Source organism: Meles meles, chromosome 8 (assembly GCF_922984935.1).
Source record: "Meles meles chromosome 8, mMelMel3.1 paternal haplotype, whole genome shotgun sequence".
Lineage (NCBI taxonomy): Eukaryota > Metazoa > Chordata > Mammalia > Carnivora > Mustelidae > Meles > Meles meles.
The window spans coordinates 18669842-18696817 of NC_060073.1; the positions used below are offsets into that span (position 1 = coordinate 18669842).

At 41.1% G+C, this 26976-nt stretch overlaps 1 protein-coding gene across 1 annotated transcript in view; it reads left to right on the plus strand.

The window, feature by feature from the left end:
* The first annotated feature begins 288 nt into the window (after nt 1-288).
* The window catches only part of NUP160 (nucleoporin 160), a 51243-nt gene continuing 24555 nt past the window's right edge, over nt 289-26976 (plus strand). The window contains exons 1-17 of the mRNA XM_046017145.1: nt 289-449; nt 720-831; nt 6537-6747; nt 7753-7975; nt 9301-9379; nt 9883-9997; nt 10652-10810; nt 18081-18158; nt 18402-18499; nt 19699-19783; nt 21549-21617; nt 23546-23629; nt 23968-24138; nt 24902-25001; nt 25280-25445; nt 25939-26066; nt 26158-26318. Of these exons, the coding sequence (XP_045873101.1) occupies nt 296-449; nt 720-831; nt 6537-6747; nt 7753-7975; nt 9301-9379; nt 9883-9997; nt 10652-10810; nt 18081-18158; nt 18402-18499; nt 19699-19783; nt 21549-21617; nt 23546-23629; nt 23968-24138; nt 24902-25001; nt 25280-25445; nt 25939-26066; nt 26158-26318 (2193 nt within the window). The 5' untranslated portion in view covers nt 289-295. The remainder of the gene's footprint in view (nt 450-719; nt 832-6536; nt 6748-7752; nt 7976-9300; nt 9380-9882; nt 9998-10651; nt 10811-18080; nt 18159-18401; nt 18500-19698; nt 19784-21548; nt 21618-23545; nt 23630-23967; nt 24139-24901; nt 25002-25279; nt 25446-25938; nt 26067-26157; nt 26319-26976) is intronic.

The window sequence follows — 26976 nt, forward strand, 5'->3', positions numbered from 1 at the left end:
GCTCAACCCCGCCGCCGGCGCCCGGGTTTTCAAAATGGAAACAAACCTGGCCCCGCCCCCTGCCCTGAGGACGCCGGGAAAAGGGTACCGCCCCCTGAGGGGATGTCCTAGCCGGCCAGGCTAAAGTTCCCGCAAGCAGAGTCGGTTCCCTCTGCCCCTTTGTCTTCTGGCTTCCTCCCTGTTCACTCTCGTTCTCCAACCAACTGACTGGAAGCCTCACAACGAACATACCCTCCTTCTCCGCAGGCTTCCTCACCTGTGCTTAACTCCATCCGCCCCGCCCCCGGAAGTGACGATGGCCGCCCGGCCTAGCTCGCGTCCCGTCGGGCCTTGCGGCGGCGGCGGGAAGATGGCGGCGGCGGGAGCCCTAGAACGGAGCTTCCTGGAGCTCAGCGGTGCTGAGCGCGAGAGGCCGAGGCACTTTCGGGAATTCACAGTTTCCGGCATCGGTACGAAAGCAGCCAAGGAGAACGCGATCCGATCCTTCCCCTCGGGCTCCTCTCATGGGTCCTTAAATCTCTGACCCCGGATTCATACTCCTCTAAGTCCACATGCCTCTAGCCCTGGGATCATAGCTTCCGTAGTGTCTTACTTCGTCCTGCTTTCTTCCCTTTCTCTTTGTGTGGATTGTCAGTCGTCACCCTCTGCTTTCTCAGCGCCCTCAGTCTCTGTCATCCCGAGAGAACCAGGTATGCAGGCTAACCACTCTCCTTTTGCAGGAACTGCAAATGCCTTGGCTGGAGCCGTGAAATACGGTGAGAGCGCGGGAGGCTTCTACTATATGGAAAGTGGCAAGTTGTTCTCCGTCACCAGAAACAGGTTCATTCATTGGTAAGTGCTGTGTTCGCCGAACCACCCTGGAAGGTCGGATTGTTCGGCTTTTGAATTTTCGCGGCTCTTGGCCAGAGTGTCCTTCTCTAAGGCAGTAATGGACAGTCAGGAAAAAAGAAACACTGTTTTCTTTTGATTTCTGAATCAGGAGAAAATTAAGGAGACACAAAGTTCTAGGAGAGGTGCCCTTCCAGGCGGCACTAAAAGCAGAGGAAATGAAGCTTATGGGATAAAGCCCCGAAGACGAGTTTTGTTGTTTTTTTTTTTTTTAAGATTTTATTTATTTATTTGACAGAGAGAGAGATCACAAGTAGGCAGAGAGGCAGGCAGAGAGAGAGGAGGAAGCAGTCTCCCTGCAGAGCAGAGAGCCCGATGCGGGGCTCGATCCCAGGACCCTGAGATCATGACCTGAGCCGAAGGCAGCGGCTTAATCCACAGAGCCACCCAGGCGCCCCCCGAAGACGAGTTTTAAACTTGAACTCAGTGTGTTCTCATTGTATTCTACAGCTTCTTCCATTCATGGAATACATTTGAGCTTCTTCATGTCATGCACTCTGCTGAGTTTACTAGAGATGAAGTGATGAACAAAAACAACCACTATTTCCATCATGGAAGATGTAGCTGCCTGACAATAGATATGGAGCCATCTTTCATGGGGCAGTTTTATGAAGGAAAAAAATCACGAAAGGGACCACAACATAGTTGTATAAACATGAAGTTTTCATACTTGGCTCAGAGAAAAAGTATAGAGGCTGTGAGAGGTTTATGAGAGGACCAGTGTTATTGGTGGGACAGGGAAGGTCTTCACCGATATCACATTTAACTTGAGATCTGTAGGATGAAAAGTTGCCGAGGCAGGTGGTTGGAGAGAGAGTGGTCCACATATAGGATCACCATATGCAAAATCTGTAGGATAGAAAGACCTGGGCAGATTTGAGGAACTGACTGGAAGTCTGTGTGGCTTAAGTGCAGTGGGTGAAATGGAAAGTGATGTGAGAGATGCTGAGCCTGGGGGATGGCAGGGGTGGTAAGCAGAACTCAGATCCTTCCTAAGGACTTTGGATTTTTTTTTCCCAAGTACCTTGAATAATCATTGAAAGGTCTTGAAGAGTTACTAACTCTTGGGGCACCTGGGTGGCTGAGTGGGTTAAAGCCTCTGCCTTTGGCTCAGGTCATAATCTCAGGGTCCTGGGATGGAGCCCCACATGGGGGGGGGGTCTCTGCTCAGCGGGGAGCCTGCTTCCTTCTTTCTCTCTGCCTGCCTTTCGGCATACTAGTGATCTCTGCCTGTCAAATAAATAAATAAAATCTTTAAAAAAAAAAGTTATTAACTCTTTACTAGCATAAACCAAATTTCATAAAGAAAAAATCTGTTTACTTCATGGAAAATGAATTTGAATTAGATAGATATTATACAAAAAAAGATCTTGCTCTTGCTCTTACCGAGTAAGAGATGCTGGTGGTTCAGTTGTGGGAGTAGTTAGGAAAGGAGAAATAGATGGATTTAAGATCCATTTAGAAGGTAGCTTTACTAGGGCTTGGTGATAGACTGAACGTGGGGTAAAAGATGGGAAGGGAAATGGAGGGAACAAAGACAGTTCCCTGGTTTCTGGTATCACCAACAAGATACTGAGTGGCGGGGTTGCATTTCACTAATATACAGAAGACAGAGGATGGATTTTGGAGAGATGTGAATAATTCTTTCAGATATATTAAATTTGAAGTACCCATTATAGCAGCCCTTCCAAAATGTCATGTAGGCATTGAAATTTATAGGTCCAAGGCTCAGAAGAGAGACTTATGTTAGACATACAAATCTCATTTAAGAAATACTTTTTAGGGTACCTGGTTGGCTCAGTTGATTAAACAGCTGCCTTCGGCTCAGGTTATGATCCCGGAGTCCCAGGATTGAATCCCATGTCAGGCTCCTGCTCCACGGGGAGTCTGCTTCTCCCTCTGACTTTCTCCCCTCTCATGCTCTCTCTCTCTCTCTGTCTCTCAAATAAATAAATAAAATCTTAAAGAAAAAAGAAAAAGAAATACTTTTTAGTGCCTGATATGTTCTAGTCAGTGCTTAGGGACTGAGAATACAGTAGGGAACAAAACAAATTCCATGCTCTCGAGGCAGATAGTAAACAAGAGGAATCCCCCAAAATAAGTAAGTTTGTCCAATGATAAGTGGAATAGAGAACAGGGATGGAAGGGAAGGGGGATGCCTGCAGGAGTTAATCTTTTATTTGGGAAAGACCCAGTGATAAGTTGGCATTTGAGCAGAGGAGGTAATCTGGGGAATAAGATTTTCAGGTAGAACCTTCCAAGAAAAAGGAACCAAAATGCAAAGAACCTTGAGACAGGAGCTTGTTTGTTATGTTAAAGAATGGCAAGGGGCCGCAGGAGTCTGCCCCTGAGTGATCAAAGGATAGATTATAATAAAGTAGCCAAGGGTCAAATCAGGGTTTTGTTGGTGATTTTAAGGCTTTGACTTTTACAGAGTTAGATGGCAAGAAGCCATTAAAGTTTTAAGTGGAGGAATGACATGATCTAAGTTGTGTTTTTAGCGGATTGCTGTGGCTGCTGTGGTGAGAACAGCATATAGCCGGGAAAGTTTGGGAGCAGAGAGACCGATTAGGTGGTTGGTGCCACATTCCAGACAAGAGATGATGGCAGCTTAGACCAGGGTGGTATTAGTAGAGGCAGTGAGAAATATTCTGGCTGTGGATATGCTTTAAAGATGACTTTGTTAGGGGGCACCTGGGTGGCTCAGTTGGTTAAGCATCTGCCTTTGGCTCAGATCATGATCCTGGGGCCCCAGGATCAAGCCCCTCGTTGGGGTCCTGGGATAGAGCCCCAAATTGGGCTCCCTGCTCAGCAGAGAGCCTCCTTCTCCCTCTGCCCCTCACCTGGCTCCTCGTGGACATGCATGCTCTCTCTCTCTCTCTCTCTCGAACAAATAAATAAAATCTTTAGAAAGAAAAAAGATGAGTTTGATAGAATTACCACCGGATCAGATTAGGGTATACAGAAAGAGAAGAGTCAAGGGTGACCTCAAGATTTTTGACTTGAGCAACTGGAAGTTACAGAGATGCCAATAATTGAGTTGGGAAAGAGTGCAGGTGACCAAGTGTTTTTCAGGTTTGCTAGTCTAGGCATTCTGTTTTGGACAGTTTTCATTTGAAATCCCTGTTAGATATCCAAATGGAAGTGTTAAAGCAGTAGCCAGTCCATTGGAAAGTTTGGGCTGAAGCTACAGATTTGGGAATTACTGGCATTAGATGGCATTTAAAGCTGTTACACTGAATGAGATCACCTGCTGTATTGGCATTTGGGGCCAGAAAAGTCTTCATTGTGGGGGGCTGTCCTATACATTGTAGGATATTGAGCAGCATCCCTGGTCTCGACCCACTTCAGACCAATAGCATCCCCCTCCCGGTTGTGACAAGCAAAAATATCTCCACGTAACTGTTAAATGTCCTTAGGGAGTAGGCTAGAAGAGCCCTCTGTTGAAAACTTGTGTGGATGAGAGAAAAGAGGTCTGAGGACTAACCACTGGGTCACTCCAGTATTTAAGAAGATAAGGAAACTGGGAAGAAATAGCTAGGGAAATAAAGAGTTGAAGGAAAAAGAGAGTGGTATCCCAGAAGCTAACGGATATATTTCAAGGAGAAGAATGAAAAACTGTTAAATACTGCATGTAAGTCAGAGAAGTGAAAATAGACCTTTGAATGGTGGAGATCATTGGTGACCATGCTAGAAACTGCTCCTATTGTGGTACAAACACCCGAAGTGGCTGAGCTCTGGAGAGAAGAAGAGGACAGGAATTGTGAGAACAGAACAGGTCTCTTAAGGAGCATTACTGTGAGAGAAGCAGAGGAATCAAATGGTAGCAGGAAGACAATGCCAGGGTGTGGGAGAAATATACCAGTGTATTTATATGCAGTCGAGGGCAATCACTAAAGGAGAGGAATTGAAGAAAGTGGGATATTTGAAAAAGTAAAGATATGGCAGTGGAAGTATGGGAGAGAGTGACTGAGCAGGAGCGAGGCTTCAAGGACTGAAAGAGGTCTATAGGGAACTGCAGTGGGCAAGGGTCACAGGTGGTTTCTAGTTGAACACACTTGAAAGCTGAGTGGTTTGGGCAGAGAGGGAGGAACAATGACCCAGTATGGCATTGGGGAGCAAGCAAGACAAATATGCCTGACCTTGAGGCCCCCCCCTAAAGGTACTGTGGTAGAGAAAGCTTACTACCATTAGGGAGGGCTCCAGGGGCTCAGGCAAGATCCAGGACCCAGCTTTAACCATAAGGCAGGAAGGTGAAGCAGTTGTTCAGAGATGAGGTTGAAGATCCAGAAACTTGTGCTAATGACATACCATGAGTTACCAGAAGAGAACCCTAGGAAATCATCAGAATTCACATGGCGGGCGCCTGGGTGGCTCAGTGGGTTAAGCCTCCGCCTTCAACTCAGGTCACGATCTCAGGGTCCTGGGATCGAGACCTGCATCGGGCTCTCTGCTCAGCAGGGAGCCTGCTTCCCCCCACCTCTCTCTGCCTGCCTCTCTGCCTACTTATGATATCTTTCTCTCTCTGTCAAATAAATAAATAAAATCTTAAAAAAGAAAAAATTCATATGGTGCATACAACTTTGGGAGTGGATAAGATGTGCTTCAAGAGAATGCATACAGTGAGCAAGTAAGATGACCCAGGATCAGGGTTTGAGAAATAAAAAGTAGGCACCCAGTCAAAGAAGAGAAGGAGTACCTAGAGATGGGGGAATAAAAGCAGAAGAGGGTGGTATCATAGAAGTCAGGAAAGAGACTTTTCAGGACAACATGGTCACGTGTGTGGAATGCTGCAAAGAGGTCAAGTGTAAGAGCAGAACTGAGGAATCCATTGATTGGAATTGGTGTGGTGACCTTAGTGAGAAGAGGGCGGGTTGAAGAGTATGAGGGAGGTGAGGAAATAGACAAGCTGTGGCCATGGAGGGGAAAGGAGAAATTGGAATGGCCGATAAAGGCAGGAACAGGGTGACAGAAAGAGAGAGGCCAGGGAAGAGCATATCTGAATGTAGAGAGGCGGCTTTGGAAGAAGGAGAGATGGAAGCAGGAGGAGTATACTTGGGAAAGTTAGAGATTGCCCTTGAATTACTGGAAGGAGACTTGCTCTTTGGAGGCAGATGCAGGTGGTATGGTAAACAGGTGATGAGAAGTTAGGGCTTTCCCAGCATGGTGTTTTCTATGATCCAAGGCTACCATATGGCAGAGATGTGCCTGAAGAAGTCTGCCCTGCATCCTGCCTAGCAGGAGCTAGTCACAGAAGTCACATTTATTAAGGTCACTATAGTATGATGCTGTGGTACTAATAGTGGAGGCCACATTCCACTGCAAGTAATGGGGGATGTGGTGTGAATTGTCTTTATAGTGGAGCCTAATTGTGTTGAATATCATTGTTCTAAATAAACGGGTCATCGAGTTTGGAAATGCCTCCATTGAACAGAGAATCATATAATAAGATTTGAATTTTATATTGTGCTGTGTTTTGTAAATGAACATACTGTGATGGTTTGGATTGTAAAATTGATCTGAATTTGTTTACCCAGAACCTTCAAATTGGGAAAGTTCACTTGGAAACTATTCCCATATATTTCAAAGCAAGAGTCAATTAGAAAGAAAAGCATAAACTTTGTAAACAAATGTCTCTTTTTTAATAGGAAGATCTCTGGAGATACATTGGAGCTGGTGGAAGAGTCACTGGACGTAAATCTGTTGAATAATACAGTTCGCCTCAAATTCCAAAATTGCATCGTCTTACCTGGAGGGGTTCATGTCTCTGAGACTCAGAATCATGTGATAATCTTGATACTAACCAATCAAACAGTGCACAGATTACTTTTACCACACCCTTCCCGGATGTATAGGAGTGTAAGTTGGTTAAGGGTAATATCCCTTATTTCTCAGACTACCCTGGCTATCAGAAATTTAATGTTGGAGCAGTGTCCTTTAGAAATTGAAGGAAAATTGGATTTGTTACCTCTCACCAAATGTACTTTGATAGTTACTATTTAAAATGATCAGACATATTTTTAAATTGAAGAAATAATTTTTACCTAAAAAGATAGCTTTCCTTTTAGGATCAGTCATTTCTTACTTTAAAAGACTTTTGTAGGGGCGCTTGGGTGACTGAGTGGGTTAAAGCCTCTGCCTTCGGCTCAGGTCATGATCCCAGGGTCCTGGGATCAGCCCCACATCCGGCTCTCTGCTCAGTGGGGAGCCTGCTTCCTCCTCCTCTCTCTCTGCCTGTCTTTCTGCCTACTTGTAATCTCTGTCTGTCAAATAAATAAATAAAAATCTAAAAAAAAAAAAAAGCCTTTTGTAGGGGCACCTGGGTGGCTTAGTCGATTAAGCATCTGACTTTGGCTCAGGTCATGATCTCGGGATCCTGGGATTAAGCCCTACCTCAGGCTTCACCCTCATTGGGGAGTCTGAGTCTGCTTCTCTGTTTCCCTCTGCCCTTCCCCCTGCTCCTGCTTGAGCTGCCTCTCTCTCTGCCTGTCTTTCTGCCTACTTGTAATCTCTGTCTGTCAAATAAATAAATAAAAATCTTAAAAAAAAAAAAAGCCTTTTGTAGGGGCACCTGGGTGGCTTAGTCGATTAAGCATCTGACTTTGGCTCAGGTCATGATCTCGGGATCCTGGGATTAAGCCCTACCTCAGGCTTCACCCTCATTGGGGAGTCTGAGTCTGCTTCTCTGTTTCCCTCTGCCCTTCCCCCTGCTCCTGCTTGAGCTTACGAGCTCGCTCTCGCTCTCTCTCTCAAATAAATAAAATCTTTAAAAAAAAAAAAAAAGGTTTTATAGCAATTGAAAGGAACTGAGCAAAATTCAGCTTATTTCGATTTAACAGGTTTTTCTTTTTCATTACCCCACAGGAGTTGGTAATTGAAAGTCAGATGCAGTCCATATTTACTGACATTGGAAAAGTTGATTTCAGGGATCCTTGCAACTCTCAATTAATTCCAGCTGTACCTGGACTCTCCCCTAATTCTACCACCTCAGCAGCCTGGCTTAGCCATGATGGAGAGGCTCTGTTTGCTCTACCATCTGCTTCTGGGGGAATCTTTGTTCTTAAACTACCTCCTTATGACATACCTGGTAAGAATGGGACCCGAACTTGGATGTAACTTTAAGCAAGGAATGTTGGCACTAAAACCTTAGAAGTCTATGCCCATCAGCCGTGGCAAGAACTGCTTCCCTACCACCCTGAAATGATCATTCAGTGTTGCTTGCCTAAGGAGTCTAATGCTTTTACTGGTTTTTTTCTTTTTCCTGAGAAAGTAAGATTTTATACAGTGGATGAGGAATTGTAAACCTTTTTGGAGCGTGGGAAGACAGATGACTACAAGATAGCCTATTCTAAGGTCTATAGTAGAGAGGTGTTGACTACTTAACCAACTTCAGGTTAAGGTTCTATTATTAAAATAAGTTAATTGATGCAAGGAAATTCAGCTGCTGATAACCTCCTCCAAGTCACCACTGTCTCTTGCCTGGATTATTGCATTAGCTTCCTGAGTACCTCTCAGACCTCTCCCTAACCTCTCTACAGAGACTTCTGGGACAGACTGGTACATTTAAAACCTTAGTAGAACCATGTCACTCCATTGCTCAAAGCCCTTGGGTGAGGGTTTTTTCTTCAGATGATTCTGAATAAACCCGAAGTCCTTACATTATCTTACAGTGACCCCCTGCTGCCTCTCTAACCTCAGCTTCTCCACCTACCCCCCCTTCACTTCTATGCACCAGTCTCCTGCCTTCTTGATGTTCCTTGAACATATTGGGCACACCCCCACGTTAGGGCTTTTGCCTGAGATAGTCTTTCTCCAGCTACTAACTTGGCTCATTCCCTCAACTCCTCTGTGTCTTTACTCAATGATCCATCAGTGTGAGGCCTTCCCTGACCGCCCTTTTCAAAATTGCACGTACACATGCACCACCCCCAACACAGCATTCACTGTACCCTTTCTGTTTTCACCTATTACCATTCTGCTTAATATAGTCTAATGTTTCGGCTTCTGCCCTCCTCCCTGTGGAATATAAATTCCATGCGGACTGGTATTTTTTATATTTTGTTTACTGCTACATCTTCAGCATCTGGAACTGTGCCTGGCATGCGAAAGGAAACCAGTGATTGTTTTGGAAAGAATGATTGTTCTGAGCACCAGTAGAGTTACTGTTGGTAAATGGCAGAGTTTTCCCTAGGAATGTGTTAGTGCCATTTTTAATTGATCCAAGAATGATTCCAAGTATTTTAAGAGGTATGTATGTGGATAGGCTGCATCCTAAAACTTCTTCACATAGAAATGCAGAAACCTGTCACCTGTTATAAGGACCTTATTCATGGCTACATCCTTGTTGTTGGGTTTCTCTGAGTCTAATCCAGAGGTGCCTTTGATCTCATTGGTCTGTTTTCAATCTCATAGGGATGGTGTCAGTTGTGGAGCTGAAACAGAGTTCAGTAATGCAACGACTGCTTATAGGCTGGATGCCAACAGCTATCAGGTAAGTGGTGTCTGGTGGGTAAATCAGAGGGCCCAAGAATGTAATTTTTGCACTGGTCAGCACCTATTAGTAATTCCAGTCTTACTCTAAGGCAGATAAGCATTATACTGAAAAGGAGAAGAGTCTGTAAAACATCACATTCTATCTGAGGAGAGCCACATCTTGGACACCTTGATTGCAGAACGTGATTTTCTGTAAATATTCTCACAATACTCCATTCGGTGCTCTTCCCTGACTTACCAAATCTGGTTTTATAGAATACTAGGAGTGGGAAATTTTTGATGATTAGAACTCTATTCCTGTCTTATGTAGAGCCTTTTAAAATGTATCATAGTGATTGATTGTAAATCACTGGAAAATACAATTATCTTATACCAGTATATAAATTCTTGGCTCCTTCTTTTAAGAGTGTACGTTTATAACTTCGTTTTATCTTTTTAATTACAAATTATAATCCAATATTTATAACACTGAAACCCAAAAATTGGGCCTTATGTTTTTAGAGGTGACCAGGGGCTTTCCGATCGTCCCTTCGCTCTTGCTGTTCATTGCGTTGAGCACGATGCCTTCATCTTTGCTCTGTGCCAGGATCATAAACTACGAATGTGGTCTTACAAGGTAAATGCTACATTTATAGTTACTATAAATTAAAATAGGACTGTGAATTGTAAGAAAATTGAAATCAATCTTGCTGTTTCTCTCAAAGATCATTAAGATCACTTATTTGGAAATCACAGGCCATTTCTAGACTCAGTTCCATTTAGCTTTATTTTTCACACATTTCTATGTATATATCTCTCTCCCTCTTTTAAATTACGAATCCTACAGAATTAAAATAGTGCAGAGAATGCTCTTCACTTAAGAGGAAAAAATGTTTTTAAAAAAGGATTAAATGTGTTTTTTAAATGCAGGTTGATAAGATAGTTTTGTTTATTTTTCTTTTTAAAAGGTGAAGTGAAAGTTTATTAAGTGAAGGTAAGAACAGAAAGGAAAGAAAAAAAGCTGTCTAGAGAGAGAGGGGTCCTGAATGGGTTGCCCAATAAAATAGTTTTTAAGATTCATAAAAAAGTTGATGGCTTTATTTATCAGACTGAATAGATATTTTCGTCTCAGAATTTAAAGAAAAACAAAACAAAAAACCTGTAGTGTCCTTCAGCAGATAAAAAAGAAAGAGTGGTAGATGTAATGGATATACCTCCTTTTGAAAGGGAAGGAGTTTGTTTTTCTAGCTTGGATTTTCTTTGACACTACTTGTTGATTCATCTTGGGCAGGACCAGATGTGCCTGATGGCAGCTGACATGCTAGAGTATGTTCCCACGTTTAAAGACCTTCGGCTCGCTGCTGGGACTGGATATAAACTACGACTTGCTTACTCCCCTTCCATGGGACTCTACATAGGGGTGTACATGCATGCGCCCAAACAAGGACAGGTAGGAGACAAATGAGACCTCCATCAAGCTATGCAGTAGGTACCAATATGGGGAGGGAGCTATAGATTCATTGTCTGTTTAAGCTCTTCATACCAGCATAGGTGTTTCAAGTGTTGTTTCCATGGAGATGATGGGTTTTGTGCTAATATGTGAATTTAAAGATCTTGAAGAAGTTAGGATTAAAGGGAATAGAGCGTTTAAAAACATCTAAAAGGAAAAGTTAACCAAAGCTGAACTAGAAAGAGCCAATTTGGACGTCTGGGTGGAAAAATGGAGTTATGAAAGGGAGGTAGGTGTTACTAAGTGGTTGGAGGGAAGTAAATTTTTAGAAATAATTTTGCTCATCTTCCAGGCACTAGTTGTTGTATGTAGATGAGGTATTTAGGGCATAATACAACTGTGTAATCGTAGAGTAAACAGCCATTTGTCGGATACTCTGTTTGGCATGATGCCAGGCCTCTTAAGTACATTAATAGCAAATGCTTGGACTGTGCTTACTCTGGGCTCACATACTTGACACATATTATCCATTTAATCCTGATAACATTCCGGTGAGGTAGGGTTTTTCCTCAGTGTGCTGGGTCGCCCATTTGGGTGCCCCTTTCACTTCTCTTGGGCTCTGATGCCCAACTACAGGTTGCTCCTCCATCTGGATGCCTTCTTTATCTGGGCTGATTCTCTGCCACCCCCATTCAGTGGACACCCTCCTCCCCTCCTTGGGCTCTAATCACCAACATAGACTGCTCTGTCTGGATACCCTCATCATACATCCCACCCTTCTACCTATGTGTGGAAGCCCTCACCCTGCTCATGCACCTAGACTCTAAGCCAAATGTGGATACTCTTTTTACTGCCTTTGGCTCTTTTTTTTTTTTTTTTAAGATTTATTTATTTATGATTTGAGAGAAGTTGGAGGGGGCTGTCAAGAGAGAGAGAATCCCAAACAGACTCCCTGCTGAGTGCAGAGCCCAATGCAGGGCTTGATCTCACCACCCTGAGATCATGACCTGAGCTGAAACCAAGAGTCAGACATTCAACCAGCTGAGCCACCCAGGTGCCCCTTTATCCCTTGGGCTCTTGATTCATCCCATGACCCTATCCTTGGTCTCAGTTTCCTGGAGTAGCCTACAGAACTCCGGGAAATACTAATTAACATTTGCCAGTTTACTGTATGATGAAGGATACAGATGAACAACTAGAAGAGGGAGTATAGAGGATGAGTCCAGAATGGTCCTGAGTTCAGGGTCCTCTGTCCCTGTCATGTTGGGGCGTGCCACCCTCCTGGCACATGGCTGTGTTCACGGCCATTAAGTCTAGAAGCTTTCCCTATACTGTACTTCAGGAATTTTTATGGAAGCATCATGACATAGACATGATCCATTATTAACTCGATCTCTAGCCTCTCTCCCCTCCCCAGAAAATGGGCTTGGGACTGAATGTTCCAGACTTCTAATCATGGCTTCATTTCCCTGGTGACCAGCCCTTATCCTGAAGCTATCCAGGAGGCACCTCATTAGAAAAAAGGTGTTTCCAGAGCGCCTGACTGGCTCATTCAGTAGAACATGTGACTCTTGATCTCTGGGTGAGTTGGAGCCCCATATTGGGTGTGGACCCTACTGTAAAAAAAAAAAAAAGGGCATCACCCAGGAAATTGGAAAGGATTTGGGGGCTCTGTATAAGATGCTCCTATCATTTCCATCACTTAGGAAAATACAAGCTTTTTTTTTTTTTAAAGATTTTATTTATTTATTTGACAGAGACATAACAAGAGAGGGAACACGAGCAGAGGGAGTGGGAGAGGGAGAAGCAGGCTTCAAGCTGAGTAGGGAGCCTGATGCGGGGCTCAATCCCAGGACCCTGGGATCATGACCTGAGCTGAAGACAAACACTTTATGACTGAGCCACCCAGCCACCCCAAATACAAGCTTTTTTAGCTCAGGATCAGGAGCTGGGACAGAGACCAATATATGTCTTATTTGACAGATTCTGAAAGAGATAACGTTGGTTCTATGGATAATATTGGACAGTATTTCCATCTTAGCAATATTAAGTCTTTTGGCCCATAAACAGGGGATGCTTTTCTATTTATTTAGATCTTTTTAAATTTCTTTTTACAATGCTCTGTAGTTTTCAGAGTATAAGTTTTGCAGTTCTTTTGATCTGTTTATTCCTAGGTATTTTATTCCTAGTCTAAATGCTAGTGTATTTTATTGCTAGTGTAAATGAAATTATTATTTTCTCAATTTTATTTTCAGATTGCACAATGCAAGTTTATAGAAATACATTTGATTTTTATATATTGATTTTGTATCTTGCAATTGTATCTTGTATCTTTTCTATTTTTTTTTCTTTTCTAATAGTATTACAGTGGAGTCCTTAGAATGTCTTATATACAAGATAACCTCATCTGCAAACAGTTTTATTACTTCCTTTCCAATTGAGTCAGTTGAATGCCTTTTTTTTTTCTTAATTGCGGGGGATAGATCCTCCAGTACAATATTCAATAGCAGTGCGAAGAGCTTATATCTTTGTCTTGTTGCTGTTCTAGGGGAAAAAGATTTCAATGTTTCACCATCGAGTATGGTGTTAGCTGTGAATTTTTCATAAGTGCCCTTTATCATGTTGAGGAAGTTCCTTTCTACTCCTAGTTTATTGAGTATTTTTATTATGAAAGAGTGTTCAGTTCGGTACCGTTGCCTTGATACATGTTAAAACACCAACAGTTTTACCCTCTATTTAGGCTTTTGCATCATCAGTGCAAAAATAACATGGTGAAAAAGGATAATGTAATATTATGAAAAGACTTTCAGGGATGCCTGGGTGGCTCAGTCAGTTAAGGGTCTGCCTTCAGCTCAGGCCATGATCTCAGCATCCTGGGATTGAATCCCAAATCGGGTTCCTTGCTCAGTGGGAAGGCTGCTTCTCCCTCTGCCTGCCACTCTCCCCGCTTATGCTCGCTCGCTCGCTCTCTCTCCCCAACAAGTAAATAAAGAAAAGCTTGAAAAAAGAAAAAAGATTTTCAGCCTCACGGTGGGGCTGGGTGGCTAGCTGGCTCAATGAATAGATGCATGCGACTCGATCTCAGGGGGGGTGAGTTTGAGCCCCACATTGAATGTAAAGATTACATAGAAAAAAAATTCTAAAGAGGAGGGTTTCAGCCTCACTGATGCCCTGAAAGAGCTGTGGCCTACATTTTGAGAAGCACTCCTCTAAAAGATTCAGAATTGAATGTAGGAGTAGTGTCAAAATGAGCAGAACTTCTTTTTTTTTTTAAGGTTTTATTTATTTCTTAGCATGAGCAGTGGAGATGGCAGAGGGAGAAGGACAAACAGATTCCCCGCTGAGCGTGGAGCCCCATTTGGGGCTGGATCCCAGGACCCTGAGATCATGACCTGAGCCACAGACAGCACTCAGCAAAGCTATTCCTTCATTTTAAGCATTGTGGTTCTATTAATGAAACCTAAAAATGCAGCTAGGCCTATTCGGGTCATAATGAACTTGTAATCCTTTCTTTCCCCTTCACAAAAACTGCTCTTCAGCCTGTTTTTTCCCTTAATCTGCACAGTCGATGTCTCTTTTTCTTTTTCTTTTTTTTTTTTTTTTCAAGATTTTATTTATTTATTTTACAGAGAGAGGCATAGCGAGAGAGGGAACACAAGCAGGGCAAGTGGGAGAGGGAGAAGCAGGCTTCCTGCTGAGCAGGGAGCCCGATGCAGGGCTCCATCCCAGGACCCTGGGATCATGACCGGAGCTGAAGGCAGGCACTTAATGACTGAGCCACCCAGGTGCCTTGACATCTGTTTTTCTTTTATCTGTGATATCTTATGTCCATTCCTATTAATTTCATTTGTGTCTTATTTTCATTTTGGTTCTTTGTATTCTAATTCTTAAGTAAGTATATTACTTTGGTCATTCCCAGCATCTTGTTCTCATTGATATCATCAGCTTGTTACCTGTATTCCAACTAAGACACTAAGACAGCTCTGTAACAGAAGTCCTGCAGACCTGTGGTGTGTGGTCTGTGGACTGGTCCTGGGCCAGGAATTCTTGGTTACTGGTTTTCAGTAAAATAACTACAGAAAGTGAAAGGAAGGCTTTTAGAGACATTTTTATTGGTTTGACATTGCTACAGGCATCATATTCAAGGTTTCTGTTTTTTATAAAAGTATCAATCTACAACAGGTTGGAAGTTTAAAAAAAAAAAACAACTGGCCCTTTACTACAGGTAGGTAATTTGAGAAGCACTATACTAGCCCATCATTTTTCCAACTTGTTTTTTGTTTTTTTTGGCTAGTATCTGTAATAAGAAATACCTTGCTTTACTGCCTACTATACACATATGTGATGATTTACACGTAACAAAAAATTTTCATGAAACATAACCTTTACTAGGAGTGATGAACTGATGAACTCTGATACTTTGGTTTTTTTGAATGATGACTGAGACCCGCTAAATTAATTTATATCCCATTAAGGGGTTGAGATCTACAGCTTGTAAAATATAGCTCTAGGTTAGGATGAATATGAACAATACATGTATTTTTCATATTTCATTTCATATTTCATTTTCATATTTCATATTTCATTTCATGCTATTTTTTTCCCCAAAAGGGACTCTCACTGTATATTTTCTTTTAGTACTTCCTTGTGGACAATTGCTTATGTTATAAAGATAGAATCATTGTCACACATCAATATATAGTGAATTTTCTTTATCCAAAAAAATTACTTAAAATATACATTAAATATCGTTTTTCAGTTTGAAATATTTTGTTTTGGCAGTAGAGTTAAATACTTCACTTCAAGGGTGCCTGGGTGGCTCAGTGGGTTAAAGCCTCTGCCTTCGGCTCGGTTCATGATCCCGGGGTCCTGGGATCGAGCCCCGCTTCGGGCTCTTCTCAGCGGGGAGCCTGATTCCCCCTATCTGCCTACCTCTCTGCTTACTTGTGATCTCTGTCCATCAAATAAATAAGTTGTTTTTTTTTTTTAAGATTTTATTATTTATTTGACAGAGATCACAAGTAGGCAGAAAGGTAGGCGGGGGTGGGGGGGAAGCAGGCACTCCGCCGAGCAGAGAGCCCAATGTGGGGCTCGATCCCAGGTCCCCGAGATCCTGACCTGAGCCAAAGACAGAGGCTCAACCCACTGAGCCACTCAGGCGCCCCAATAAATAAAATCTTCGAAAAAAATACTACACTTCAGTTACATAGTTGAATTTTTAGTTAAGGTTAACTAGTGTCGATTTGTATTGCACATATTTTTTTTTTTTAAGATTTTATTTATTTATTTATTTGACAGAGAGAGAGAGATCACAAGTAGGCAGAGAGGCAGGCAGAGAGAGAGAGGAGGAAGCAGGCTCCCCGCAGAGCAGAGAGCCTGATGCGGGGCTCGATCCCAGGACCGCGAGATCACAACCCGAGCTGAAGGCAGCGGCCCAATCCACTGAGCCACCCAGGCGCCCCTGCACATATGTTTTAAATTATCTCTAATAACAGGGCTCCTGGGTGTCTCAGTTGGTTGAGCGGCTAGCTCTTGGTTTTGGCTCAGGTCATGATCTCATGTGTCATGAGATCAAGCCCTCATCAGGCTCCACACTCAGTGGGAATTCTGCTTCAAGATTCTCTCCCTGGCTCCCTCTCTGCACTTGGGTACACAAGTGCTCTTTCTTTCTCTCTCTCTCTCTTTTAAATTAATTATCTCTGGTACTTTAGTAAAAATATAAACTTAAAAACAGTTTTCTGCCCATAATGAGATACTACCTCACACCCATGGGATGGCTACTATCCAAAAAAAACCCCAGATAATAGTGGGGTTGACAAGGATATGGAAAAACTGAAGCCCCTGTGCACTGCTGGTGGAAATGTAAAATATTGCAGCCACTGTAGAAAACAATATGGCAGTTCCTCAGGAAATTGATCATAGCATTACAGTGTTCTCCAGCAAATCCTACTTGTGGGTATATACTCCAAAGAATTCAAAGCAAGGTCTCAAAGACATATTTATACACCCATATGCATAGCATTATTTATAGTAGCCCAAACAGCCCATGTTCTTTGACAGATGAATGAATAAACAAAAATGACGTATACATAAAATGGAATATTATTTAACCTTAAAAAAGGACATTCTGACACATGCTACAACATGGATAGACCTTGAGGATCTTAAGCTAAGTGAAGTAAGCCAGTCACAAAAAAAGAAAATACTGTTAAGATTCTACTTATATTGCGGGTGGGAGGTTGGGGGAACCAGGTGGTGGGTATTAGGGAGGGCACGTATTGCATGGAGCACTGGGTGTGGTGCAAAAATAATGAATACTGTTACGCTGAAAGGAAATTTAAAAAAAAAGATCCACTTATATAAAAAGTGCCTAGAGTAGTCAAGTTCATAGCAACTGAAAGTAGAATGGTGGGCGCCCGGGACTGGGGGGAGATGGGAGTGTGGAGTTGTTTAATGAATATAGTTTCAGTTTTACAAGATGAGCAAAGATCTGGAGATAGGTTGCACAGCAATATGAATGTATTTAACACTACTGGATTATATCTTAAAAATGGTTAAGGGGGTGCCTGGGTGGCTCAGTGGGTTAAAGCTTTTGCCTTTGGCTCAGGTCATGGTTTCAGGGTCCTGGGATCGAGCCCCGCATCATGCTCTCTGCGTGGCGGGGAGCATGCTTCCCCCTCTCTCTCTGCCTGCCTCTCTGCCTACTTGTGATCTCTGTCTGTCAAATAAATAAATATAATTTTTTTTTAAATGGTTAAGATGTGGGGTGCCTGGATGGCTCAAGTGGGTTAAGCCTCTGTCTTCAGCTCAGATCATGATCTCAGCGTCTTGGGATCAACCCCCACATCTGGCTCTCTGCTCAGCAGGGAGCCTGCTTCCACCTCTCTGCCTGCCTCTCTGCCTACTTGTGCTCTCTGTCAAATAAATAAAATCTTGGGTGCCTGGGTGGCTCAGTGGGTTAAAGCCTCTGCCTTCGGCTCAGGTCATGATCCCAGAGTCCTGGGATCAAGCCCCGCATCAGGCTCTCAACTCAGCAGGGAGCCTGCTTCCGCCTCTCTCTCTGCCTGCCTCTCTGCCTACCTGTGATCTCTGTCTTATTTGTGATCTCTGTCTGTGAAATAAATAAATAAAATCTTTAAAAAATGGTAAGATGATAAATGTATGTGTATTTTACCACTTTTAAAAAATTGCTTTTTGGATGCTCATAACTCTTAGAAAAGTAGCATGTTGATTATTTCAAGTAATAAATGATTAATTTATGTTTCAACAGTTCTGCATCTTCCAGCTGGTGAGCACTGAGAATAACCGCTATAGTCTAGATCACATTGCCTCCCTATTCACTTCTCAGGTAGGTTGGATTATCCTTTGCATGTCACACTAGTACAGGAAAGAAGTATTGACTCACTCAGCTATGTTGTAAAGGGATGGAAATCTAAAAATGGAATATTTAATGATATATGCAAATAAAATTCCACTTGTGGTACTATCTTTTGTTTTTATGTTTTTGCCTCTCCTACTGATACAAATTTAAGTCACTCTAAACTATTGTCCTTTCTTATTTTAACCTCTTTTTCTCCACATTTCTCCCTAGGAGACACTGATTGACTTTGCCATAACCTCTACAGACATCTGGGCCTTGTGGCATGATGCTGAAAACCAAACTGTTGTGAAATACATCAACTATGAACAGTATGGATCACTTACCTCTGTCATCCTGCCTCACCCCAGGGAGTTTCATATTTAGAAAACAGAGCTTTTTATGTAGAACCAAAGTCAAGGGTTCACACTGAAAGGATTCAGCCCTGGATTTGCCTGTTATTAACTGTTTCCCAAAATTCCTCCTTTTGCATTTTGTGTCATTTCTTAATCTTTTGGTTTTAAAACAAAGGGTTCTTACGGTTTGAGGGAGATAAAGAAAATACCATATTTCTTGGAGAAATGGCACATACCTAAAATATTTCCAACTTGGGAGTTTTCTTTGCTTCTGAGCAGAATATTTCTGACAGCCACAACTTTCAAAACACACTCCAGACCCTTTGGGTTCTCAGTTTCCTCATCATAAGAAGAGACATTGATTGCACAAGTATAGTGTTTTTGAGACTTTTTAAAAATAGGAAACCCTTTTTTTCCAAAAATAATGAACTCCAGTATATAAAACTAGTGTTTTATGAGTATAAAATTTAACACAATTTAATATGTTGATAATCTCTAATATTAGGTATTAGGTCTCTACTACTTGTAATGTACATGATAATAGCATAAAATGTTTCAATAGTTAAAAAACACATTAAAAAATAATTTTGAATAAAACACTTGTTAACCCATGAAATAACCTGTGTAGGATTCCCTGGAATACAGCTTAATGTGAAATTAAACTAATTGAACTTTAGAGGTTCTTCATAACCTTCTCTTCTAGAACAGAATTAAAGAAATAGTTGCCCCAGACAGTTGAGTCACACCTCAAAAAATATGAGAGTACTCCTTATAGATAGAATTCCAGCAAAATGGTAAAAAGCAGAACTCTGTGTCAGATGAGAGTTTGAGTCCAGTTGTGAAACTGAGTAGCTATGAGATGCCCTAAGCCTCACTTTCTCCATCTGCAAAATGGGGGTAATACTTCCTTTAGAGTTACCATGGGCTTATAAGAGCAATACCCTTAACTGCACTTAGCATAATGTCTAATATATAGTAAATGCAGATAGCTATTGTTTGTAGATTTGTGGTTAGAGTTTTAATTTGTTTGTTAAACTGTTAAGAGTACTTCTCTAAAGCCAGACTGCTGAAAATAAATTTTATTTATTTATTTTTAAACTCTTAATAGATCAACAGCATAAGCTTTTAGTTATCATTTTAATGTAGACTGATGGTCTTTTTTTGTTTCTCTGTAGTAATGCTGCAGGTCAGTGGAATTCAGTTTTTATGCACTCTCTGCCAGAGGAAGAGATCATTCTCAGAGATGATCAAGACCCCAGAGTAAGCAACATTAAAATCTTATGTAATGGGATGATTTACTCTGATCATTAGTCTGAGAAGAATCAGTTATATTAGGCTGAATTCTTTCACCTGCAGGTGAAAGAAACCCACCTGAAACTGACTTAAGCTTAAAAGGAAAATGTATTGATTTGTGCAGCTGAGAAGCTGAGCGTTACCTGGCTTTAGCCATGTCTGGAACAATGCTTTCAGGGCTTGATTTCTCTTTTGTCTCTACTCTGCTTTCCTCCTTGTTCAGTTTATTCTCAGGCAGGCTCCCTGAGCCTGTGGGTTCTATGAAGTTACTAACTGCAATGGAAAGAGAGAACCTCTGTCCCTGGTCCTGAAGTAGCTCTCATTTACCTGGTTTGAACCATGTGCTGATTTCTGACATAGTCATTCTGAGCAGAAGGAATAGAATAATCTGACTTAGCATGAGCAACCTGACCAAGCTGCACCTTGCTTTTATGGAGGCTGTGAGGTCAGTTGATTATGGAAAGGTAGGGATTTGTTAGTAAAAGAAGGGAAATGGATCCTGGGCAGACATAAACACTATGTGTCCACTATACCAACCATGTTGGTACATGCATATAAACTAGAAGTCAGATAAATTTTGATACCAGTATATGCTATGAAGAAAATAACTTTAAATGGAAATACAATAGCGAGCAAAACAGGCCAGTCTCCCTCTTTTTCAGAGATACCATCAGGATAAGTAGAAGCAAAAGCTTTCGATGATACCTTCATGTTAAAATGCAATTGAAGATTATGGGCCCTAGGTCATTCCCCAGAACCTAGTAGGAGGAAGGAAAATTGAATGAAGGTCAGTCAGGTTTACTACTTCCTGGCAAATGTGATTTAAAAATTGGGACGGGGTGCCTGGGTGGCTCAGTTGTTAAGCGTCTGCCTTCAGCTCGGGTCATGATTCCAGGATCCTGGGGTCGAGCCCCACATCGGGTTCCCTGTTCTGCAGGAAGCCTGCTCCTCCCTCTCCCACTCCCCCTGCTTATGTTCCCTCTCTGGCTGTCTGTCTCTCTGTCAAATAAACTCTTTAAAAAAAATTGGGACCGAATAATTAGGCAGCATAAGACTTCCCATTTTTTTCCTCTCTACTTTATTTCCCTGCTAGTGACGACTTATTGCAGGCTTTTGTTTGTTTTTACATGTGTTGCCTATTCTTGGTTCCTTTTCTGTTGAGCCACTTTGTGGATGGTGTAGAAACCAGTTTAGTTTAGTTGTTCTCTTCCCAGTATGTATCATCAATAAATTGGGTTCGCCTTTTCCATTTAAGGTTGGCATTTGACAAGCTGCATTTTCCAGTGGAATGCTATGAAGTACTCCATGAGATACACACTGAGGGGCACCTGGGTGGCTCAGTGGATTAAAGCCTCTGCCTTTGGCTCAGGTCATGATCTCAGAGTCCTGGGATCGAGCCTCACATCAGGCTCTCTGCTCAGCGGGGAGCCTGCTTCCCCCTTCCCCCTCTCTCTGCCTACTTGTGATCTCTGTCTCTCTGTCAAATAAATAAATTAAATCTTTAAAAAAACAAAAAGAAAGAAACACTGCCTAGTTAATGCAGAGACACTACAATCTTCTCAATGTGAAAGGATAGAACTGCTCTAGTACTTGGTATTGCTCAAATATAGAAAGGCTATATTCATATAATGGAGACTCAAATGTTGGTGCTGATGTGGTGACTTCTTCCTTCAAATTTTCCCAAATTTTATCTATTTAGAATGACATTAATTTTTGTTTTCTATTCTAACAGGAGATGTATTTGCAGAATCTATTTACACCAGGACGATTCATAAAAGCAGCTTTATGTAAAGCTTTACAGGTCAGCAAGAAAAGAGTTAATGTTTATTTCAGACTATTTCTTATTTTGTCACTATCATTTTATAATTAATAATTACTATTTTTGTTGTTTTATGTACACTAAACACCAAATGTATTTTTGCAGTTGTAGGTACAAGTGCTCTTAGTGTAATTTTTTAAATGTTTTTTCCGTTAAGTGAGACTCCCAACAGGGAGATAGAGCTGTGAGTACTTTCCTAGTGACTAGTAGTAAAAAGAGAAATCTATGCCTACATTATTGTAAAAATATATCATAATATACTGCATGTAATCTCAGTACTTGAAAGAGATTTAAAATGTTTTCTTGGTTAGTCTTGATGGTACTCTATCTTTCTGTTAATACAATGAAGGTCTGGGGTGCCTGGGTGACTCAGTGGATTAAGCCTCTGCCTTTGGCTCAGGTCATGATCTCAGGGTCCTGGGATTGAGCCCCACATCTGGCTCTCTGCTCAGCAGGGAGCCTGCTTTCCCTCTCTCTCTGCCTGCCTCTCTGCCTACTTGTGATCCTCTGTCAAATAAATAAATAAAATCTTTAGAAAAAAAAATACAATGAAGGTCTGACTTAGTTCAGATTCCAAAAAAACCTTTAAAAATCTAATCTTCAAAGTCACATGCCTTAAGAGATAGTTAATGCTTTACAAAAGGATTCTCTACTTTTAAATCACTTTGGCTTACTTAAATTGCCATTAACTTTGTGGATTAAAAATAGAATAATACTCAGAGAATTGAAAGGTCCCTCAGAATCTCCTCACCTGACCTTCCACACAAAGAAATACCTTCTGAGGCTTTTCCAACAACTTCCAGTTGTCTCTACCTCCAGTGATCAGTTTCTCACTCGTCTTGTGTGAGTTATTTTTCCCAAGCTGTGTCATTAAAACCTCTTTCCAGGGGCACCTGGATGGCTCAGTCCATTAAGTCTGCTTTCGGCTCAGGTCATGTTCCCAGGGTCCTGGGGTTGAACCCCATGTGGGGTTCCCTGCTAAGCGGGGAGCATGCTTCTTCCTGTCCTCCCTGCTCGTGTTCTCTCTCTCTCTCACTATCCCTGTAAAAAATAAAAAATAAATGCTCTTTCCAGTATTGTATCAAATTTAGTCCCTGTCCTTTGGGCAGGTTCTCTCTTTTGGGACGTCATAGAACATGTCTCTCTTTTAGAAAGCAACTAGTCAAATATTTTAGGAATCTTTCCCTCTTGTCTTTCTCCAGATTAAATACACCCAGTTCCTTTCTGTCAGGTGATACCATTTCTAGACCCTTGACTTTTCTTTTACATACATTCTTAAATATCTGGATATTGCATGTTTCTGTTTTCTCTCTGCTAAAACTTCAGGGTGACATGGTCACTTTCTCCTAAGGTGTTTTTCTTTTCATCCCATGACTTCTTCCTTGTTAACAATTACATGTGTAAGTCTTATATTATCTCTTGCACACTGAAATGTTATATATTCACTAAGGCATTTATTAAATGCTCTCCTTGAGGAGTCATTCCTATTAGAGTAACCAGCCACAACACTACTCTAACTGGCTTTTGTGCCAGTCATGGGTGTGTATTTTTAGCATCATTTTATATCTTCCTTCTGGCTGAGTAGTAATAGCCTTTCAGGGTTTGGGGGATTTTTTTTTTTTTTTTGCTTTTTTGTAATCCAGCTTATCCTGTTATATACCCTATTATAATTCTGACAGATTCATAGATTTCTGTTGTTTTTTCTGGTCTACAGAAATAATTCTTTTAAAAAAAGAAAATTATTTCAAACTTGCTATGATTTTATATACAGTAATTTGCAATATTAGATATAGATGGGTTGTTCAAGCATGTTCAGTTTCTACTGTATTGGCCCAGTGCCTTCTACTCATGTATTTTTCATTTAGTTTTGGTTAGTATATAATGCTCTAAAATGTCTCTTTTAATTTTAGATTTTCTGCCGAGGAACTGAGAGGAATTTAGATCTTTCCTGGAGTGAACTTAAGAAAGAAGTCACTTTAGCTGTTGAAAGTGAGGTGAGGTCTGGGTAGAGAAAAAATGATAATCTCTTGGTACAAGGTAGATTGATACTGAGGAATTGTTCAGTTATTCACTGGACCTTGTTAGTAGGAAGTATAAATGTTTAAACCTTTTAATTTGAAAATTAAATATATAAAATATCTTTATATATATGTATATTGACTACAGATGTACACATATGTAGTCAATGGTGTGTAATGCATAAGGGATATTCATTGGATCTAACTTAGTAAGATGATATGAGACAGTTATGTTTCAAGGAAGAAAGATCCCAGTGTTATTAAGAATTTCTCTCTCTCTCTCTTTTCTTTTCCCACTTTTTCTTCTTTGCCAGCTCCAAGGAAGTGTAACAGAATATGAATTTTCCCAGGAGGAATTTCGAAGTTTACAACAGGAATTCTGGTGCAAGTTCTATGCCTGTTGTCTTCAGTACCAAGAAGCCCTCTCTCACCCTCTTGCCCTGCATTTGAATCCACAAACAAACATGGTGTGCCTACTGAAAAAAGTAAGGAGCTAAAGCATAGAGAACTCTTTTTTAGATGGTTCTGCAGATCTTTCAAACTATCAGTCTATCAAATGTTGTAGTTACTTTTTAGGACTTTGTATTTTTTTTTTCTTTTAGAATTATAGTTCATTTATATTTAGATAGTCTTCCTTAATATTTTTAATTTTCTTGCATTTTACTTTATTTACCTTATTATGTATTGAAGTGATTGTAAATTTTAAAGAGTTATAGGAGTAGCACAAAGAACGTTTGTATACCCTTCACCCAGATTTGTTAACTTCCATTTGCCTTCCTTCCTTTTATTATACATACATATTTTTCTTCTTAAGCCAGTTGAGAGTTAGTCATAGACATTATGCCCTTTTATTCTTAAATATTTTACTGTGTACCGTAAGAACAGTGTATTCTTACATAACCACATCACAATTTAAAGATCAAGTAATTCGTTATTTATATGATATTGTACTGTTACATTCTGATTCTACCACGTATGTCCATACTTTTTCCTCTTATCTAGGATCCAATCCAAGATCTTGGATATATTTGGTTGTCATGTTTATTTAGCTTAATCTTGAGCTTTTGTCAGCCTTTCTTTGTCTTTTGATGACACTGACATTTTTTGACGACCATACCTATTGTTTTATAGAGTGTCTCTTAGCTTGGATGTGTCTGGTGTTTCCTCGTCATAAGATTCAGGTCTCAATTTTTTTATACCTGTAAACATTCATTGAAAAAAGTGTAATTGGAAGATTTGTATTTCCAGGGGTACCTGTCTTTCCTTGTGCCTTCCTCCTTAGTGGATCACTTGTATCTCCTGCCGGATGAGAACCTTTTGGCAGAGGATGAGGCAGCTATATCTGATGGTAATAATACTTACTGTGTCCATATTTAAGTCCCTTCCTCCATGAGCCCTATGCTTTGTTTCAAGTGGATACAAAAAAAACTTCGATTGCCACTGTGACCTTTCCTAGTCAATTTACCACAGTATAGATATTGTGAGGAAAACTGAAGAGGCCTGAGCATCTCCAAGACCTCAGATAGATTCTTGGCGTTTAATAATTAATATTTTATTTTAGTATAATATTAATCGATGGCTCTTCATTGGCTTGAGTCATGAATGTTAACTCTCTCTTACTCGTAGATGTGGATGTTGCTCGGGATGTCATGTGTCTTATAAAATGCCTTCGGCTGATTGGAGAGTCAATAACTGTGGATATGTCAGCAGTGATGGAAATGAGCTGTTACAACCTACAGTCTCCAGAAAAGGCTGCAGAACAGATTCTGGAAGATTTGATCACTATTGATGTGTAAGGAGAATTTAGGGTAAAGTGCATTTCCTAATAGAAATTTAGCAAATTTTAGTGCCAGCATCAAGTTTTTAATTACATTCAAGTCCATGCAAAGTAGTGATTTGAAGTTAAAATGAGTTGCCGTAATTCTGAATAGGTGTCTCTGCTTTTAAACAAGAATTGTAACACATGAATTCAGATCTGGAAGCAGACTCATGGATTATGCTCTATTAACTACTAACTGAGCTATAAATTCTAAAACATATAAAAAAAATTAAAAAAAATTCTAAAACATAAAAGTATTTTCTCACATGCATTTTGTCTGTCATTTCTAAAAGAATGAGGAAAAATTTGCTATATGAAGTTAAAGTATCTTGTATGCCAGAGTGATTATGTCCACTCCCTTACTGCATATTTGGTCTTCCTGTTTCATAGAGCCCTTAGCTTATAGGATTTATAGAGTCTTTGTTACGTATTCTCAGTAGTAATAGTTTTCTGATTGTCCTTCCAGAGAAAATGTGATGGAGGATATTTGCAGTAAACTGCAAGAGATCAAGAACCCAATCCAGGCCATTGGGTTACTTGTGCGGGAAATGGACTATGAGACAGAAGTGGAAATGGAAAAGGGATTCAATCCAGGTGAATGACCACAAACGTGTCTCTTTGATTTAGAGAAAACGATTTAGCTCCTTTTAACTTCTTTTCCTTTTTTTCCCCCTCTTCATTATAGCTCAGCCTTTGAATATTCGAATGAATCTTTCCCAGCTGTATGGTAGCAACACAGCAGCGTGTATTGTGTGTAGAGGTGTGTGTAAAATTGCCAGTACTCGCTTCCTCATCTGCCGAGACCTTTTGATATTACAGCATCTATTAATGAGGCTGGGCGATGCTGTAAGTACTGCCTGAGGGAAACTTGTAAAACCTACTCACAAAGGGGCGCCTGGGTGGCTCAATGGGTTAAAGCCTCTGCCTTCGGATCGGGTCATGATCTCAGGGTCCTGGGATCGAGTCCCACATCAGGCTCTCTGCTCGGTGGGGAGCCTGCTTCCTTCTCCATCTCTCTCTCTGCCTGCCTCTCTGCCGACTTGTGATCTCTGTCAAATAAATAAATAAAATCATTAAAAAAAAAAAAAAAAACCTCACACAGAGCAGAATGTGCAGACTTTTGTCTTTGTTCACTGCTCTGTCACCTATATTTGACCTGTAATGAGTGTCTAAAATGCAGATTAAGAACATACATGCAGGGACGCTGGGGTGGCCCAGTCAGTTAAGTGTCTGCCTTCAGCTCAGGTCATGATCCTGGGGTCCTGGGATCGAGCCCCATGTTGAGCTCCCTGCTCTGCGGGAGCCTGCTTCTCCCTCTCTCTCTGCCTTCCTCTCCCCCTGCTTGTGTGGGCACACTCTCTCTGTCCAATAAATACATAAAATTAATAAATTAAGTAAAATCTTAAAAAAAATTAAAAAGAACATACATTACATGGGCCACCTGCTCACTCAGTCAGAAGAGCATGCAACACTTGAGTTTGAGTCCCATGTTGGGTATAGAGAG